Below are 19761 nucleotides of genomic sequence, written 5' to 3' on the forward strand. Positions count from 1 at the left end.
AGTGCAACAGTGATTTCAGGAGTAGATTCCTTGGTGCCCCTTACCCATTTAGCCCATCCCCCATCCCACAACCCCTCCAGCAACCCTCTGTTTGTTTTCCATATTTAAGAGTCTCTTATGTTTTGTCCCCCTCCCTGTTTTTATACTATTTTTGCATCCCTTCCCTTATATTCATCTGTTTTGTATCTTAAAGTCGTCATATGAGTGAAGTCATATGATATTTGTCTTTCTCTGATTGACTAATTTCACTTAGCATAAAACCCTCCAGTTCCATCCATGTAGTTGCAAATGGCAAGATTTCATTCTTTTTGATTGCTGAGTCATACTCCATTGTATATATATATACACATATATAGACACCATATATATACAATATATATATGGTATACCATATATATACTATATATATATATGGTATATATATATATATATGTTATATATATATAACATATATATATAACATATATATATACCATACCTTCTTTCCATTCATCCATCGATGGACATTTGGACTCTTTCCATACTTTAGCTATTGTTGATAGTGCTGCTATAAACATTGGGATGCAGCAACATCTTATTTCTAATAATAGCCTTTTTAAAAAGGCATTGAGCTTTCTAAATGCCTAATGAGTTAGGATCTAAATGAATTAGTATTGCAATACTAATTAGTCTCAAACTCTCCATTGAAGCTGAAATTTCTCATTATGATTTACACTTCAAGTATTTTTAAGCAATTTTATTTTTTTTCATGAAGACCTTCCCCCTGAATGTCCTTAAGAGTCAGTCATTGTCCCACCAAATGCCTACAATATTCTGATTTCTATCACTATAGATTAGTTTTGCTCTGAGTTTAATGATCTCACCTTTTATTTAACACTACTATTTTCAGTAGATTCCTCAATCCAGGCTGGTGTCTGTCTGGATGGACTTTTCCAGAGGGGAAATCTCCAGTATTTGCCTAATGTGTAGCAAGGGCAGGTGCCCAGATGTATATCACCTGTGCCGACGTTATCTGTGGGTATGGCTGCTGGTTTTCCACCCAGGCTTCTACCTTCTTCATTCTTTTTGAAGAATGCTTCCATAACACCTTAGGGCATTTGTTGTGCCCCACCTATGGACTTTGATGTCAGCCTTCCCCACTCTGCTTAGTCCCATGGCTGTTACCTATTTACTTTGCGGTTTCCAAAATGACCTTTCACTCACATTCTCTTTGTTCTTGAGAATTGATCGATGAAATCTTTCCTTTAAGACTGAGAAGGAACTGAGATAAAGAATGTGATCAACCTATCATTTTTAATTATAAGTGTCAGGGACATTGATTTCTCTATTTTATTACTGTTGTTGATGTATTATTATTTCTTGTTAAGTTTGTATTTTGGTGAGGATGGAGGTAGCTCAGCGGGAATCATGGATTTACCATAACTACATTGATAGTATAGTCTGACTCTAATTTTTTGGTAAGGTATAATTGACATTTAATGCTATGTAAGTTTTAGGTGTACAACATAATGATTTAGTGTTTGTGTATATTGCAAAATGATCAACAAAATAAGTCTGGTTAATATCCAACATCACAGATAGTTACACATTTGTTTTTCTTGTGATGGAAACAGATTTACTCTCTTGGCAACTTTGAAATATTCAGCCCAGCATTATTAACTCCATTCACCATGCTGAACATTACATCCCCATGACTATTTTATATTAGGAAATTTGTACCTTTTGATCCCCTTCACCCATTTCACCCTTCCCCATTCCCCATTTCTGTTCTCTATATCTGTGAGCTTTTGGTTTGGGGATTTTTTGGGTTTTGCTTTTGTTTTTAGGTTTCTCATATAAGTGAGATCACATGGTCTTTGTCTTTCTCCTTCTTATTCCACTAAGCATAACACCCTTGAGTCCATCTATGTTGTTGCAAATGGCAATATTTACCTTTTCTTGGCTGAATAGTAGTCCTGTGTGTGTGTGTGTACCACTATTTATTGACTGATAACATCTGTCAGTAGGCCCTTAGGTTGTTTTTGTGTCTTGGGTACTGTAAATAACGCTGCAGTGAACATGGGGGTGCATATCTTTTTCAGTTAGCATTTTTATTTCCTTCAGATAAATACACAGATGTGGAATTGTATGGGATCCTATGGGAGTTTTATTTTTAATTTTTGGAGAAATCTCCATTCCATTTTCCATAGTGGCTGTATCAATGCACATTCCCACCCACAATACACAAATGTTTCCTTTTGTCTACATCCTCACTAATACCTGTTATTTCTTATCTTTTTAAAAAATTGCCATTCTAACAGGTATGAGGTTCTCATTTTTGGTCAGTGTATAATTCATGTTACTTAATGTATTGTATTGTATTGAATGTAGAAGAAAATATAGTTCTGTTTTCTCTTTCAATTCTAAAATACAAATTAGAAGTAAAATATGAGACTATTATGCATTCAAAAATAATATTTACAAGTAGTTGCCGTAATATTTGCACTGTCATATATTATAGCGATTAGATGACCTCAGTTTATTGTTTCCCACCTGCTATGTGGTGGGTTTACATGACTACTGCAGTACATAGGTGAGATAGATGTTCTCAGTTCTCAGCAAGTGAGTAAAATGAGAATTATAGTATTATAGTGGTATTCAACCTTTTGTTCCAAGTTATACAGATAGTAAGTAGTAGAGCTGAGAGGATAAACTCAGGTACATTTTATAATTCTTTTAAACTATTGCTTGTTTCCTGAAATAAGCTTTCTTCCTTACCTAATCTCTACCAAAATAAGGCTTTCATAATCTGGAATGTGGGAAGAGCTTTTACCAGATAATAAAAGCTATATTACTCTAGGCCAGTGTTAGTTTCCTTAGCTATTGGATGTAGTTCTGCAACAGAGTTAAGCATGATTTGTTTTTAACTTCCCTTCCATTATTGCATATGTGCACCCAACTTCTGGATATTTCCATTTAAGTCATAATAATGAGAGAAAGAGCTGAGAACTAGAATGAATCAATTACAAGTCAAATCTTTTCCTCTAACAGAGAGAAGGAGAAAAGGATCATCAAGTGCGTTTGGCAGTTGGAAACGGCCTACGGAGTGATGTGTGGAGGGAATTTTTAGACAGATTTGGAAATATTAAGATTTGTGAGTTTTATGGAGCTACTGAAGGAAACATTTGTTTAGTTAATCATAATGGGAAAATTGGATCCGTTGGGAGAACAAATTTCCTTCACAAAGTAAGTATGGTATTTTCTTTACAAAAGAAATATATTGAGATCTGCTTATCTCTCTTCTAGACTTTTTGTTTGTGAATTATGGTAAATATTATCACCTTTCTTTTTCCTTTTTTTTAAGTTGAGGACTTCTATAAAGTCATGGCCTCTAGGTGAACATAGATTATGAAAATCTTAACCATCTCACATGTTTTCCTCTATAATGTAGGGATAATGATACCTAAGTCTTTTGTTCTGTTTTCAAATTTCATTATGTAATGTATAAACAGCAAGCAAAGTTTCTAATACATGTTAATTTGACTCTTTTCATTTTGCCTGAGTATTTTCAATGCAGGGTTTCTGCTTACCCTTCATTTTTATATCACTCAAAAGTTATGTACAGGCTTCTAATGAATCAAGATACTACTAAAAATCGTAAAAGCTGCCCCAAATCACTTATCTAGGAGTAAAAAACTTCCTGCTGATTTCTCAGTAACAACTGTGGAAGACAAAAGATTGAACAGATGTCTTCAGCTGGTTTGGTGAAAGTAATTGTCAAAATAGAGTTTATAGTCATCGATATTTTTTAAGGAATAAAAGTGAAAGTAAAGAAAATAGTCTCTAAATTTATAAAGCAAAATATATGTAACCTCAAGAGGAACTAAAATAAGGCTGGAATCATAGTAGGATATTATATTATAGCTCTTTCAATGTTTGATAGAAGAAGCCAAAGAAAATCTGCAATGATACAGAATAATGCAATAAAGAAACTACTTGAGCTAATGAATATATATAGGACACTGCCTCTAAAAACTGCAGAATAGGGGCACCTGGGTGGCCCAGTCCATTGAGTGTCCAGCTCTTGGTCTTAGCTTAAGCCTTGATCTCAGGGTCATAAGTTCAAGCCCCACGTTGGGCTCTGCATGGGGCTCCATACAGGTTGTAGAGCCTACCAAATAATAATAATAATAATAATAATAATAATAATAATAATAACATTAACAATAATAATAATAAATACAAATAATTTGAAAAAGACTGCAGAACATCCATTCTTTTCAAGCCCTTTTGAAACATTCACAAAGATTACTGGGCCACTTAGGGAATTCCAGCAAATCTCAGAGGGTTGAATATAGATGATGTTTCCAACGGCATTTTAATTCAAGTGGAAATAAATGTTTTAAATGACAGCTAGTTCATCTCCCATATATTTGGAAATAAAACATCACTAAATTTCCAGTGAGTCAACAAAAACAAATAATTGAAGTTAAAAAGTAATTTGAGCTGAATCAAGATGAAAGCATTATATTTCACAGTTTTTGGACTCACATAAGAATGGTTGAAAATTTGTGAGCTAAATATCCATTTCTGGGGGTTAATTAAAATGCAACTGAGGGGCACCTGGGTGGCTCAGTTAAGCATCTGACTTCAGCTCAGGTCATCATCTCATGGCTTGTAAGTTCTGTGCTGACAGCTCAGAGCCTGCTTCGGATTCTGTGTGTCCCTCTCTCTCTGCCTCTCCCCTGCTCACAGTCTTTCTCTCTCTCAAAAATAAGTAAACACTTAAAAAGTGTTTTTTAAATACATAAAAAGCAACTGAAATAAACCTAAAGGAAATAAAAAGAAGGAAGTAGTCAAGAATTTAAAGTAAAGAAATATAAAATAAGGGGCGCCTGGGTGGCTCAGTTGGTTAAGCGGCCGACTTCGGCTCAGGTCACGATCTCGCGGTATGTGAGTTCGAGCCCCGCGTCGGGCTCTGTGCTGACAGCTCGGAGCCTGGAGCCTGTTTCAGATTCTGTGTCTCCCTCTCTCTGACCCTCCCCCATTCATGCTCTGTCTCTCTCTGTCTCAAAAATAAACGTAAAATAAATAAATAAATAAAAATATATAAAATAAACAGTGAGGAGCATCAAAAGAGATAAACATGTAATTTTTAAAAAGCAGAGAAATAGATTCAAAGCTGATAGAAATTGCTCTGATGTTTGTAACCTTGAGAAGATACACACTATTTTTATGATGTGCTCTTTGGGATTTTGAGGGTCTTATTGACATCACAGACATGCATGTACATTCTGAAAAGTAATTTTGGGAAAATAAGTGCTGACACTACCAAGGTTTACACTCCTCCCAGTTAATTTTCTCAACTCATTGCAGTGGTTCCATTAAAAATATGGTATTCATGTTAAAGCTCTTTAGTGAAGCTGAGTCATTGCAAAGTAATCATCCAACAAGAGCACAATGAAGAAGATTTGTATTTTACATTACTGGCTTGACTTCATTATAATTTTAAAATGTCTTAAATTCCCTGTCAGACTGCAATACTGTCAATAAAGCAAGAAGGCATGATTGTCTCCAACTGATTTGGAAAACTTCTGATTTTAAACTTAGGTTCGGTTATGTTTTCAGTTTGGAAATGAAAAACGTGGTACCTCATATCAAATGAATTCTACCTTATCTTTTCTCACTTCATTTGCATAGGAGTTTGTTACAGAGCAGGGAAGCTGAAAAATTTGGACCAATAATTGCTTCATGATCATGTGGGGAGATTTGATAAGTCTGTCTCTCACAAATTTAAACTTCATGGAGGCCTCCTCTCCACTTACTGTCTCAGAAACAAATCAGCCTCCAAAGATGGGATATTAACAGAGAAGGAAAAAGAAGAGGCATCAACATAGAACTCCTGTGACCCAAGTGTCCTTCTTGTGTGCCACATTTGCCATTTAAATGTACACAGCTGAAGGGCTCTGTGTGCCATTTGTGCCCTCAGAGCAAACCCTATATTTTGTGACAGTGCCTTTGATGGACGGACCTGCATTTGATAACAGCAACAGACTGGCTTTTCCTTATCCCTACACCCAGGGATAACATAATTGGGAAGGAACAAACACAAAATCCCTAGAGAAAATAAAACTTGAAAAAAAGAGAAAAGATAGATCTTAATAAAAGGTAGCTGAAAAAATAATATGGATGCACAGAAAATAATAAGCCCTCCGAAATGACCAGGGAATGTTTCCCTTAATTCCCCTTAATTTCAAAAATTGCAATGATACTCTCTTTAAAAATAAGAGTTCAGGGGTGCCTGGGTGGCTCAGTCTGTTGGGCGTCTGACTTCGGCTCGGGTCATGGTCTCAGGGCTCGTGAGTTTGAGCCCTGCGTTGGACTCTGTGCTGACGGTCTGGAGACTCAGGGTCTGGAGACTGCTTTGGATGCTGTGTCCCCCCCCCCCCTTCCCCTGATCATGCTCTCTGTCTCCTTCAAAAATAAATAAACATTAAAAAATAAATTAAAAAATAAATAAATAAAAATAAGAGCTCAAAAGAGAGGAAAGTTCCAGGGAAATGTCAATCAACAAAAGGAGTTGGAAAGTAGATAGAGTCAGCTCAAAGAAAAAAAACTAAAAGGGAAGATGAAAGTGTTGCACAAATGAACACCACATTATAGGCTGTAACATTGTTAGGGAGCAAGATAGATGGGATTAAGGCATCACACAAACACAGTAAAAAGGATAAGCAAATAGGAATACAAAATAAATTAGAAAGATTTTGGAAACATAGACAGTTATCTGACATGTGCTAATTGGTGTCCCTGCAGAAAAAGAAAATTAAAGAGAAGACTCTTATTTGAAACCTAATAGAGGAAAACTTCCTTAAAGACTTGAATCTTTAGCAAAAGAGCACATTGTGTTCCAGGAACAAACAACTTAATGCAGGATGATCATCAGAAAAATATATGCTGTTGAAATTACTGAACACGAATTAAAGATCTCTAAGGAGATGCTGAGGCAGAGAAAACAAAGGCTGTACAAACTGTAGGTTGAAGATGCGAAACAGCTTAGGCTTCTCTCAAAATGAGGACAAAACACTCAATGCCAGAAAGAAACAAAAAAACAAAGTAACGTATTCACCGAAGAATTTTACTTCTGACCCCATTGTTCTTTGAGTCTAAAGAGGTGTTCCCAAAAAGTTAAGAAATCAGAGACTATAACACCCATGTATTTACAGGAACGCCGTACTTTATCAAACTCACTTAGTGAAAATGTCCAGTCATCCTGAAGATAAAACAGAACTTAGAAATGAAGGAATCACCTTCAGTTAAAAGGATTGATTGAATCCATTTAAATATAGAAGATTGAACAGCTCCAAATTATGTTTATAGATGGAATGGAAGTATAAATCCTGAAAATATAAAAATAATTATAGCACTAACAATGATGGGAATTGGGTGGGAGCAGAGGCCGAAATACAAGTGCTGATTCTTTCATCTTATAGTAGTAAGTCCATAAGTACAGTGTAAATAAAAGGCTCCTTCACATGTCTTTAAACTTTTATTATCTTAAAAGTAGGCATTTTTTTTAAGTTTATTTATTTTGAGAGAGAGAGAGAGAGAGAGAGAGGAAGAGTGGGGAAGGGGCAGAGAGAGAGACTCCCAAGCAGGCTCCGTGCTGATAGCCCAGAGCCCAGTGCGAGGCTTGATCCCACGAGCTATGAAATCATGACCTGAGCCAAAACCAAGAGTCAGTTGCTTAACCAACTGAGCCGCCCAGGTGCCCTAAAAGTAGGTGTTTTTTATGGACTAGGAAATTTAGCTAACTATGAAGTTAGGCAATAATCCATACAAGCCCTTACCTCTGACAGCACTTGCAGTTTTGAAGTCCCTAAAGCCCCCTTTGGGTTCAATAATTCACTAAATACTCACAAAACTCACAGAAAGCTGTTATGCATAATAATTACCATTTATTACATCTAAAGGATCGAAAGGATACAGATGAAAATCAGACGGAGGAGGAAGCAATGGGGCAGAATCAGCAGGGCACCAAATGCAAAGGCTTCTACTCCTTTCCTGTGGAGACAGGATGGCATTACTCTCCTGGAATTGACAGGTGACAATGTACATGGAGTATTGCCGCTAGGGAAACTCACCAGCCTTGATGTCCACATTTAAATGTAGTTGGCTGCTTCTGGGGCTAACCTCCATCTCCAATCCCTCAAGAGGTCAAGCTAGGGGACCCAAAGCCCCGCCCCTACATCACATTATCAGTGTGGTTCAGACACTAAATCTAGCTCGTATTGTCACTATCCACATGCCGAACAGCCTGAGGCTAACAAACATACTGTTGGCCATGGCATTGGAGGGGCATAGAGATTATCTGCCAGAAGCTGAGAGTGAAAGCCAGACCTCCGGTTAAATTCTGCGTTTAAGGTTAAATTCTTTACCTCACAGGGACTGATATCTTTTACACTAAAGAAACACTGTAATTTAACTTGAGCTCCATTTTCATTGGTTAAACTCAAGGAAATTTAAATTGGTTTCACTTCCTAAAATGGTATGGTTTCATTTGTCAGAGAGTATATTTTATTAATCAGTTTCCTACCTTTCTCTCTATCAATTTAAACACGTTTGTAATGATGCTCATCAAATGAACTCCTTTAGGGGCGCCTGGGTGGCGCAGTCGGTTAAGCGTCCGACTTCAGCCAGGTCACGATCTCACAGTCCGTGAGTTCGAGCCCCGCGTCAGGCTCTGGGCTGATGGCTCAGAGCCTGGAGCCTGTTTCCGATTCTGTGTCTCCCTCTCTCTCTGTCCCTCCCCCGTTCATGCTCTGTCTCTCTCTGTCCCAAAAATAAATAAACGTTGAAAAAAAAAAAATTAAAAAAAAAAATGAACTCCTTTATACAGTCTATTAAAATTTTTCAGTACGCCTCACCCTGTGAACCCAATGAACACAGTGGACATAGATTCCTGTTGATGTGCAGGTTATATTCTATTGGGGAAGGCAGAAAACAAACAAGATAAACATAACCGATTAACAGAGGCAGTGAGTTTTCTATTTCCTTTCCAGCTTCTAAATGTACAGATGTGAATAGACAAAAGCATGCGGACATGTATGGGAACTCTGAGGCACTGTGTACAGCCCCCAGGTGTGTGCTTCACAGTGCTGGGGATCCGTTTACCTAGTCTGTTATGAATGCGATCCCGTGCAGCTCTGCTCTTGACACACATACCTATACCTGTGTGTGCACATATACAATCGGGATATTAAAGTGGGGATGTGGGGTGCCTGGGTGGCTCAGTCAGTTAAGTGCCTGCCTTCAGCCCGGGTCATGATCTCGCAGTTCGTGAGTTCCAGCCCCACATTGGGCTTTGCGCTGACAGTGCAGAGCCTGCTTGGGATTCTCTCTCCCTCTCTCTCTGCTCCTCCCCCGCTGTTCTTTCTCTCTCTCTCTCTCTCTCTCTGAGTGAATAAATAAAATAAACTTAAAATTTTTTTTTAAAAGGTGGGGATTTATTTACTTTTATTTGTGTTATTATAACACAGCCATTTTTGTAATCGTGTGGAATCTCAAAGGCAAGAAAAAAATAAAAATCCCTCTAGCTGAAACTTAATACTCAGACCCAGACCATCTCACGATGCTGCAATATATTTAAATTTCATTCGTATGATAAAATTACCCAATTTGTGACCTGCAAGTCCCCTATATGTGACAACAGGCACAGTGGTTTGGTGTAAAACGAATCGCATCCATGAATGCGGTTGACCAATTAATCTGAAAGAAACAACACTAATGCTGATATCGTCAGCTCCTGAGCAAAGTTTTCAAACTATAAAACATGTTAAAGGAGATTGGTAATGAACAAGGGCGCTGTTCCTGTTTGACCAAAATGATAAATGCAGTTCCGGAACTTCTGGAATCTCTCCTTTTACCAGTCATTAGGCAAGTGGCCAGAAAGCTGTTATCCCAATTACAGACGAAGACCAACAAGATGCAAGCTTGCCTTTTAATGAAGAATCTTTATGTCTAGAATTACAATATATTTTGTTTTGCCTCCTCTCTCATTGACCCACATCTTAAAATGGGATAATATTAATTAAATTATCCCATTAAATTAAATGCTATTCTTAAGCTTGTAGCAGTGTCTGACATGCAGGAGGCACTCAATCAACATGAGTTGGTGTCAGTTATATTCATCACAAGTAATGATATGTGATTCTAATTACATGTAGATTTTACTGACATTAAAAATAGGGGTGCCTGGGTGGCTCAGTCAGTTAAGCTTCCGGCTCCTGACTTTGGCTTAGGTCATGATCTCATGGTGTCATGAGTTCGAGCCCTACATCAGGTTCTATGCTGGCAGCACAGAGCCTGCTTGGGATTCTCTCTCTCTCCCTCTCTCTCTGCCTTTCCCCAGCTCATGTGCTTTATTTCTCACTCTCTCAAAATAAATAAATAAACTTAAAAAACAAAAACAAAAACAAATGTTTGTGTCTAGTCTTCAATGATAAATAATACATTTATCTTGGGGTGATTGGGTGCCTCAGTCCGTTAAGCGTTCAATTTCGGCTCTGGTCATGATCTCGTGGTTTATGAGTTTGAGCCCCGTGTCAGCCTCTGTGCTGACAGCTCAGAGCTGGAGCCTGCTTCGGCTTCTGTGTGTGTCTCTCTCTGTCCCTCCCCTGCTTGTGTGTGCATATTCTCTCTCTCTGAAAAGTAAATAAACATTAAAAAAATTTTTTTGTAAATAATACATTTACCTCACTAATTTTATTAATCTTTTCCACTTACTTGTTCTATATTTGTTCATTTTGTTTCTCCTCCTCTTGGTCTCTGTCTTCTCTGTGTCCTTCCTTATTATTTTTTCTTACCTCCTTTTATTATCTCCATCTTAGCTTACCATTTTCTAGTTCTCCTTAATAAGATTGTTTGTTTAATGGATCAGGAAAACCTCAATTTTCTTATATATAAAATAAATGAGTTGGATTGAACCACTCTGCAGTTTTCTCCCAGGGTCACACGTTAGTGGATTGTGAATCAGCATGGCATGGTAACATGGACATTACAAGAGCAGGGTAGCTGGAAATATTTGGGGACAAGGAGAGATGTCCAATTAGCTTGCTTCCCAATCTGATGAATGTGTTCTACCAATTTACCATCTCATAGCACATGAGTGCACAGAGGTACTGAGTTAGTTTAGGGACATTAAGGTGAAAGGCCTAGGGAAAAAGTTCAAAGTCCATGTCAAATAAGTATTTTTTAGGCATCTGATCCCTCCCTTTTCAAGGGATTGTAAATTTAAAGTAGACAACAAAATCCTTGCATTCACATAGTTGACATTTTAGTTCTATTAAAACTTTTATTTCAAAGGCTGTTTCTGAATGATTTCTGAAGGAGAAGGCAAGAAGTGTTCCTCTTACCTGGAATTAGTAGAATATGTAATTGAGGAATAAAGAATAAAATTAAATTTTCCTAAGATAATGTGCAACATAAAATGAAATTGAAGCAAATACCAGTATACAAGTGCTATTTACTATTGCCTTCAGTTTTGAGTTTCAAATACATAGTTAATTTTTTGTCAGTAAAGTTGACTTATAGTAATAAATCTACATTCTCATTCTTTATTTCAACTGACAGAACAAAAAGTCCATAACCGGTAGATGTCACTGCACAAATGAATATTTTGTTGTTGTTTTTGTCTTTATTGTGTGTTTAATTTTGTTTTGGCAGCTTTTATTCACTTTTGACTTGATAAAGTATGATCTTCAGAAAGATGAACCCATTAGAAATGAACAGGGCTGGTGTACTCCTGTGAAAAAAGGTAAGATTCTTGTGTTTGACCACGTCCCCTCAGGCAATGTTTCTGAATTTCTGTTTAATTACTACTGAATTTAGAATGAATGGCTTTTACTAATATGTGATGAGACTTGTTTGGAATTTCAGTGCAGGGAGAAGAGTTTAATTATTAGATGTTAGGGATCCCAGATAGGTCACTCAGTAAGATATTGATATGTAGAACACATTACTCTTGCGCTCATATTTCCTTTTTTAAAAAATGTTTATTTTGAGAGAAAGAGAGAGAGCAAGCAGAGGAGTGGCAGAGAGAGAAGGAGAGAGAGTGGAGCCTGACGAAGGGCTCAGTCTTACTACTGTGAGATCATGACCTAGGCTGAAATCAAGAGTTGGATGCTTAACCAACTGAGCCATGCAGGCACTCCTGGGCTTATATTTTGCTCAGTCCACCACGTCTAGCTGTAATAGTGGCACTAATGTCCCATATGACTAAGATATAATATGAAAAACAATGCCCTAGTTATCATTCTAGGTATAATGGAAAGTCAGGCAGACTTCGATTTAAATGTGGGCTCTCACACTTAGAAACTGTCCAACTCTGGGCAGGCCACTCAGGCTGAGATTATTTTCTTCATATGTAGAGTAGAGGTGACAATATTTATTTATGAGGTTATTGTTCATAATTACATGAGATGATAGATGTAGAACCCTACTGAGAGCCTGGCATGTGGCTTGCTACCTCCCCACTTCTCCCTCTCACTTCCCTCCTGCCCCAAGGAGGACTTTATGATGATTTTTGGTTAGACATGTTAATAAAAGCAAGTGCCCCAATTAACTTGCTGCTGCATATAATCAGTCTAGGAATTTAAATGTAGATATGTGCATTTGGAATTGTTTAGACATTCAGTCTGAATAAATCAGGCCAAAATTACTTTTTGCCGCCTCACAATATGCTTGGACTACATTTCAGAGATGATTTCATTTAAATTGTTACTTCAAATGTGGAGATAAAGGTTGCAAGCCTGGTCGGTTGGTTTGTTCTGGTAGCTGAAAGCTTGGGAAGAATATAAGCATTATCTATTAAAACACAAATTTCCTTCTCCTCTGAATTTCAAGCCTAAGGGCATTTATAAAATATCTTTCCCTAATTCAACTCTATAAGCTGTGTCCAAGAAAAAAATCCATTTCTAAAATATACACACACTTAACTAGTGTGTTTTGTTTTATTTTATTTATTTATTTTACAATTTTGTTTAAGTAATCTCTATACCCAACATGGGACTCAAACTCACAACCTCAAGATTATGAGTCACACGCTCTACCGACCAAGCCAGCCAAGCACTCCTGGTGTATTTTACTTATTACAATTACAATCATATCTGACATTGGAACTTGAATCCCAGAACTGCTTATGTAAACTCAGGGTTTTTTAAAAAGCAGATTGTCCCCAAACATCTGCTTTAGTGTTTTGCAATTCTCATTATGAATTACTCAGTGTTTTTTTCTATTAATGGTATTTTGCCTTGCATACATTTGCCTAGAACAGATAGAAGAAACACTATGATCTTTTTAAGCATTTGTAATAATTAATTGTCAGGGAAGAAACTATAAGCCTGTGTCTTGAAGAAAAAAGAAGAACATAAATTCTAAGGGAAATAAGAGAAGCTTGGAAATTTCTGAAATAGAGGATATGTAGACTGAAGGAATATGTGATGGAAGACAGGCTTAGAAGTCAGATGAACCTGGTTAAAAAAAACCATCTCCAACATTTGGCAAATATGTGACACTGGGCAAATTACTTTCTCTTTCTCGGTTTCTTCACCTCTAAAATGGAGATAATATGAGGGCTTGTGTTATAGGTTTGTGATGAGACTCAAATGGGATACATAAAATAAAGTGCTCAGAATAACGACTGGTACCCAGAAAATGCTCAGAAAGTGTAGCAATGGCCATGATGATGATGACGATGATGATGATGGAGGTGTCAGTGATGACAGTGACAACCAGGAGCCTTTTCTGTAGTAGAGCAGGCATGGCTTTGCCACTGGTGTATATCTTTGGAAGCCAGGATGTCCAGAATGAGTGGAAGCAATGAGAGTTTAACAGAGAATGTTAAAATGATATAAATCACTCTACAATGTGCTGGAATTAACCCCATCTAATCAATCATGTGGATGTTGCCTCTCTTCACAGGAAGTCAACAATGGCCTTAGAATGTTCTGGGACAGGAGTGCCTAGCTAGGTGTCTCAGTCTGTTAAGCGTCTGACTTCGGCTCAGGTCATGATCTCATGTCTCAGGTCATGCTCTCACATCTCAACTCATGATCTCACGGTTCATGAGTTTGAGCCCTGCATCGGGCTCTCTGCTCTCGGCACAGAGCCCGCTTTGGATCCTGTCTCCCTCTCTCTGCCCCTTCCCTGCTCTTTCTCTGAAAAACTAAATAGACATTTAAAAAAAATTTTTTTCAGGCAGTGATTGCTGCTTCCCTTTGTCTTCTATCATTCTCATAGAAGTAGTTTTTTACCGCGCAGCTTGCTGGGCAAAATCCTGATCAATTTGAGTAAATCTGATCGAATATTTTTTTCAGATAATGTTTCTAAGTAATACTAATAACTTTTATGCCTTGTCTCTTGCCCATTGAGGATTTCCAGACAACATCCCATAAGAATAAAACATTTTCTTAAACTTCTAATAACTTCTAGACCAGAGATAGTAGTGAACAGAAACCTTGCTACAGAATCCTAGACTTACATTTGAGTTCTGGGTCCATTCCTGTCCATCTGTTGGTCTTTGGTAATTTACTTCACCCTTCTGGGCCATTTCTTCCCTGTGAAATAGGAATTTTAATGATCAATTTCAAAGGATTTCTGTGAAGAATAAACAAGCTAGCGTTTGCAAGGGGCTCATGGGGCTTGCTACATAGTAAATGCTCAATAAACATCGCTACAGTCATAATCTTATTAACATTATAATTGTGGTTATTTATAGGGTTGTCATTATTCTTAGTGTTAAAATCTAGTTAACATAAAAGAAAAGTAGCCTTCGGTCATCCATGCAGGATGTAAAATAAATTTAATATGGTTTTGTTGACATTCGCTTTCCTTTTTTGTTAGTTTTTCCAAAGTAATTTGTGTCTGTGGCAGTCTGTGAAAGGATATGCTGGATGCAGACACCCAGAGTGCCTGAGGTCAAACATAATAAAAATAAGTTCAGAGGAAGATCGGCAACCCTGGTTGTGTTGGTCAGATACCATTTAAGTACGTGCATGATATGTGTAATAATCGTTTTAATCCAATCACTGAAAAATGCTTTTCTCTCCCAGGAGAACCTGGACTTCTCATTTCTCGAGTGACTGAGAATAATCCCTTTTTTGGTTATGCTGGGAATAAGAAGCACACAGAAAAGAAACTGCTTTGTGATGTTTTTAAGAAGGGAGATGTTTACTTTAACACAGGAGATTTAATGGTCCAAGATCAGGAGAATTTCCTTTATTTTTGGGACCGTATTGGAGACACTTTCAGGTATGAAATAACATCGGTTGTACTGCTGGTTCTGTGACTGTGAACCGTGCTCTAAGCAAGGCTCTAAGGAAACATTCTAGACGCCCTGGTCTTTACCTTCAGGGCAGACAGAGCGCTTTTTATCTCAATAATGTCTCCTCATTTAAAAATTCATGGACCATCTGTTGTTAGATTGAAACGTAAGTTAAATCTTGATGTCAATTTTTATCATTACTTTAATGAATCAGTGTGGTCAAAATCAGTGAGCTCCTTTCGTTAGAATATAAAATAGACGGGCGCCTGGGTGGCTCAGTCGGTTGAGTGTCCGACTTCCGCTCACTTCATGATCTCACAGCTTTGCGAGCTGTCAGTCCGGCTCTGTGCTGACAGCTCGGAGCCTGGAGCCTGCTGCAGATTCTGTGTCTTCCTCTCTTTCTGCCCCTAACCCACTCACTTTCTATCTCTGTTTCTCTCAAAAATAAATAAACATTAGACATTTTGACATATTTAGACATTCATATATGTATAAAATATAATATATAAAAATATATAATATATAAATATTTAATATATAAATAAATAAAAATATATTTATATTTATAAATAAATAAATTTATATATTTATAAAATTTATTTATATATTTAAAATAAATAAATATAAATTAAAAATATAAATATAAATATATAAATATATAAGATATATAAAAATATATATGTTTATATAATATATATAAAATATTATATATATATGTGTGTGTGTGTGTGTGTGTGTATCTCCTCTGAACTTATTTTTATTATATTTGACCTCATCCACTCTGGGTGTTTAAATGGCAGGGTTGAAACAGAAACCAATCTGGTCAAATATGGTCTAATTCTTGACCTAATGATAAAAACAGTGAAAGAGCCAAATTTATCTTTTTTACATTTCTTTCTTAATTCCTTAAGATTATTTTGGGCTTATGAAATTATTAGTCATGGTCTATGACTATAGAACAGTGAAGAACATACAGGAGACATTCAAAAACATGTTTGAATGAATAAATGAGTCATACTTCTTACTTCCTCACCTTCTAGTACCATGTTATGTGCTCACCATACGTACAATTATTTTAATTGAAATAGAATATTCATTGGCATTCAGGGAACCAAAGGGGTTAATCCCTAGAAGTTGAAGGGGGTCGGTACTGGAGAGACCACTATAGCTTTCCTTTCATTTTTTTCTATCTCTGTCATTGGAGACAGGGAATGTTTTGTACTGAACCGTTAATACATCTCATAAATAAAGAGGGATTTATCATTCTTTTCCTTTTATGACATATTACCAAAAAACACTTTTCCGTAACCAGTTTATACCAATGAAACACAGATAAAGTTATTTTCACTAAAACACTGATTCTGGTTTTGTTGACTTGTCAACAGTGTGCTCCCTTACAAATGCCTCCCATTCGTTCTGAAATCTGCCATTGTGTTCAGTTACTAGGTACTGGCACGGAGCCACGTACAAGGCACTAAAACTAAAACTGGGTACCTACTTCTTCAAATATAGGTGTATTAATCAGAACTTCTTTCTTTCATTTAGGTGGAAAGGAGAAAATGTTGCAACCACAGAGGTTGCTGATGTTATTGGAATGTTGGATTTCATACAGGAAACAAACGTGTATGGGGTGGTGGTGCCAGGTATGAATATAATTCAGGTTTGGGAGGAATTCTCCGAATAGAATGTGCCACATTTCTTCACTTCTGCAATGATCTTACTAATGCCACATTTCATTTTTTTTTATCAATTAAAATAAGTAGCTTCGTCTTGTCTTGGCAAGCGACTCTAGACCTGGCTAACAAATTTCATGGTCCCATCAGGTACCAACTTAATTTTAATGTATGTGTGTATTTTTAGGTAAAGCTTGGAAACTCTGGTCAGTGACTCACTGCTCGAAAATAGTTACAGCTCTTCCATAGTTTATTATTGTTCTCTTTATGACTAGAGTTTATACATGCTACTAAACGTGGACATGTTCTAGTTTAAATGTTTTATGACACTGACTTGTAGCTAAGTTGAGTCTTCTTCAAAAATAATTTTAAAGTCTGTTTGGCCTCATTTATCTTTGAAAGTATGCAGAAGAGGATTTCTCATGATGGCGAAAATGGCAAAGAAAAGTTACCAACTTGGAATTAGAGGATAGCTATGCCCCTTTGCTCTTCTGTGCTGTTTTGATAAACAACAATGTTTTCCAACTAATGTTTGTAGGTGCCCAGGACACATGAGGTGGGAGTATTAAATGGGGGGCAGAGGAGGAGATATTTACTCTAACAGACATTGGGTGCTGGAGGAAAGCCTATAGGAGATTCTGATTCCCTGGAAAAATCCATAGGTGGCATGATCAGCAGTAAGTGATCTGTGGAATTAGTTATGGAAATGGCAGTCTAGTTTTTAAATTTGAAAACAATGTTGTCTTTTTTTTTTTTTTTTTTTTTTTGCATTGACTCTTAACATGGATATATTTCTGGAATATATTCACCAGTAAATAAATGTCTCCTCTTAATATTTTACATTAATGGTTGTAGGATGCAAACTAGCGGTTATTTATGGTGTTTTCCACCCCATCTATTTCATTTTCGTGGTGTGGATGATTAAGAATAGAGTCTACCGTTCCCTGTTTATAACTTATTTCTGGGGAGCAAATCATATGCTCAAGGAAGGACCCACTCATTTATGCTACTGTTGCATTGTTATTGCTGTGACACGATTAATGTCTCTATTTGCAACAATTAGTATATAATTAACAGGACCGTTTTAAAAATCACCTAGTACCTGTAAAATTAATGCTATTTCCAACTTTTTTTTCAGATTATGAAGGAAAAGCAGGAATGGCTTCTATTACTTTAAAACCAAATAAGTCATTAGACTTGGAGAAAGTTTATGAACAAGTTGTATCTTTTCTACCAGCTTATGCCTGCCCAAGATTTTTAAGAATTCAGGTAATCTTACTGCTTCACCTTTAAGAATTCAGGTAATTGTACTTGGGTAAAGACTCAACTGAACTACAAGACCGGGAATCCAGGAGATGGTCTACTTACAAAATAATATTTTATCTTTTAGATATTGTGAGCACTTTATTTCTATTAGAAAATCTCAAGAACACTGTGCAGAGCCTAAAAGCAAATGGCTTTAAGCAATTCTGCTTTTAATTTTTACCTCCTTCTGTCTGCCCTCCCTCTGGGACTTTATACCTTTAGGGATTTCTGAATGTATTTGTTTTGAGAGCTGGCATTCTCTTGTTAGGTTATTAGAATAAAAAACAGTAAAAAGAAAATTTACTTAGCTACTGTATCAGTTTGCTTGCTCATTTATTCAGCCATTCATGTATTTAGTATTGTGAACCCAAAGCTAACACTTATCACCTCTTAACATCCAATCACATAGAGCTTTTCTGGATACATTTGTCATATCACTGTTACATTCCGAGGGGAGCAATTGATGGCCTCATATTCATCTTTAAAGCATTTGTTGAGCATCTTTGTGGCCTGTCATTACTGTCCAGTGGGACACATCATCTTAACTGTCATAAATACATATTTACGTAATTTTCTATTTTTCTGTTTGTATACACTGCCTCAGATTATTTTCATTAAAATGCTCTGAAATACTAAAGGTAAGTGGATGTAAAGCAGAAATAACACATTCTCAACTGGAATTTTTAGTGAGATCATTGTAGACTGATCTACAATGTATAACATTCTTACATGCTGTTGTGAGAAATAATACAGAAAGATCCTGTGTGTACTCATTACTTGATTTCCTCCAGTGGTGACATTTTTTCAAAACTGTTATAACCTGGACATAGACAGTGATACAATCTATCCATCTTTTTAAATCTCCTGCTTTACTTATATTCACACGTGCATGTGTGCGTGCGTGTGTGTGTGTGTGTGTGTGTGTGTGTGTGTGTGTGTGTGTGTTTTAAGGCCTATACACTTTTATCACCCATGTTGCTTCATTCATCATTGACTGCCGTCAAGATATGAGCATTCCTGGTACCACAAGAACTCTTTCCCTTTTATAACCATATCCTGCTTCCTCTTGGCCCTCCCCATACCACCCTAGAAATAGTGTATTGTGTAATGGAGTACACAGTTGATAGATTAAATGATATCTTAAACATTTTTCCCCTAGGGCACCTTACAATTCACTTTCATGAAGCAGAAGAAATATTTTAGCTTTGAACTACTCTAGAAGTCTAAATCAGTCTTGGACAAACTTAGAAAATATTCTAGTGTCATTAAACACCTCAAAGAACTAGAGCCGTGACTATTATATTTATTACAGTGTTTGTATTTATTACAGTATTTGTATTTATTACAGTATTTATTACAATGCGTGATAGTTGGCAGTCGAAATATTTATTTAACAAATGAATTCTTATAAATGATGTGATATAAGCAGAGCAAAAAGCATAGGTCACCTCTGACAAAATGAATAAAGCAACTATATTATCAAAA

At 36.6% G+C, this 19761-nt stretch overlaps 1 protein-coding gene across 3 annotated transcripts in view; it reads left to right on the forward strand.

Annotated features, from left to right (window-relative positions):
- The window catches only part of SLC27A6 (solute carrier family 27 member 6), a 75577-nt gene that overhangs the window by 53032 nt on the left and 2784 nt on the right, over positions 1 to 19761 (forward strand). For all 3 annotated transcript variants that reach the window (XM_042934342.1, XM_042934337.1, XM_042934346.1), the window contains 5 exons: positions 3031 to 3225; positions 11701 to 11791; positions 15087 to 15285; positions 16844 to 16941; positions 18110 to 18240. In XM_042934342.1, coding sequence (XP_042790276.1) covers positions 3031 to 3225; positions 11701 to 11791; positions 15087 to 15285; positions 16844 to 16941; positions 18110 to 18240 — 714 coding nt within the window. The remainder of the gene's footprint in view (positions 1 to 3030; positions 3226 to 11700; positions 11792 to 15086; positions 15286 to 16843; positions 16942 to 18109; positions 18241 to 19761) is intronic.

This window comes from Panthera leo, chromosome A1 (genome assembly GCF_018350215.1).
Source record: "Panthera leo isolate Ple1 chromosome A1, P.leo_Ple1_pat1.1, whole genome shotgun sequence".
Taxonomy (NCBI): domain Eukaryota; kingdom Metazoa; phylum Chordata; class Mammalia; order Carnivora; family Felidae; genus Panthera; species Panthera leo.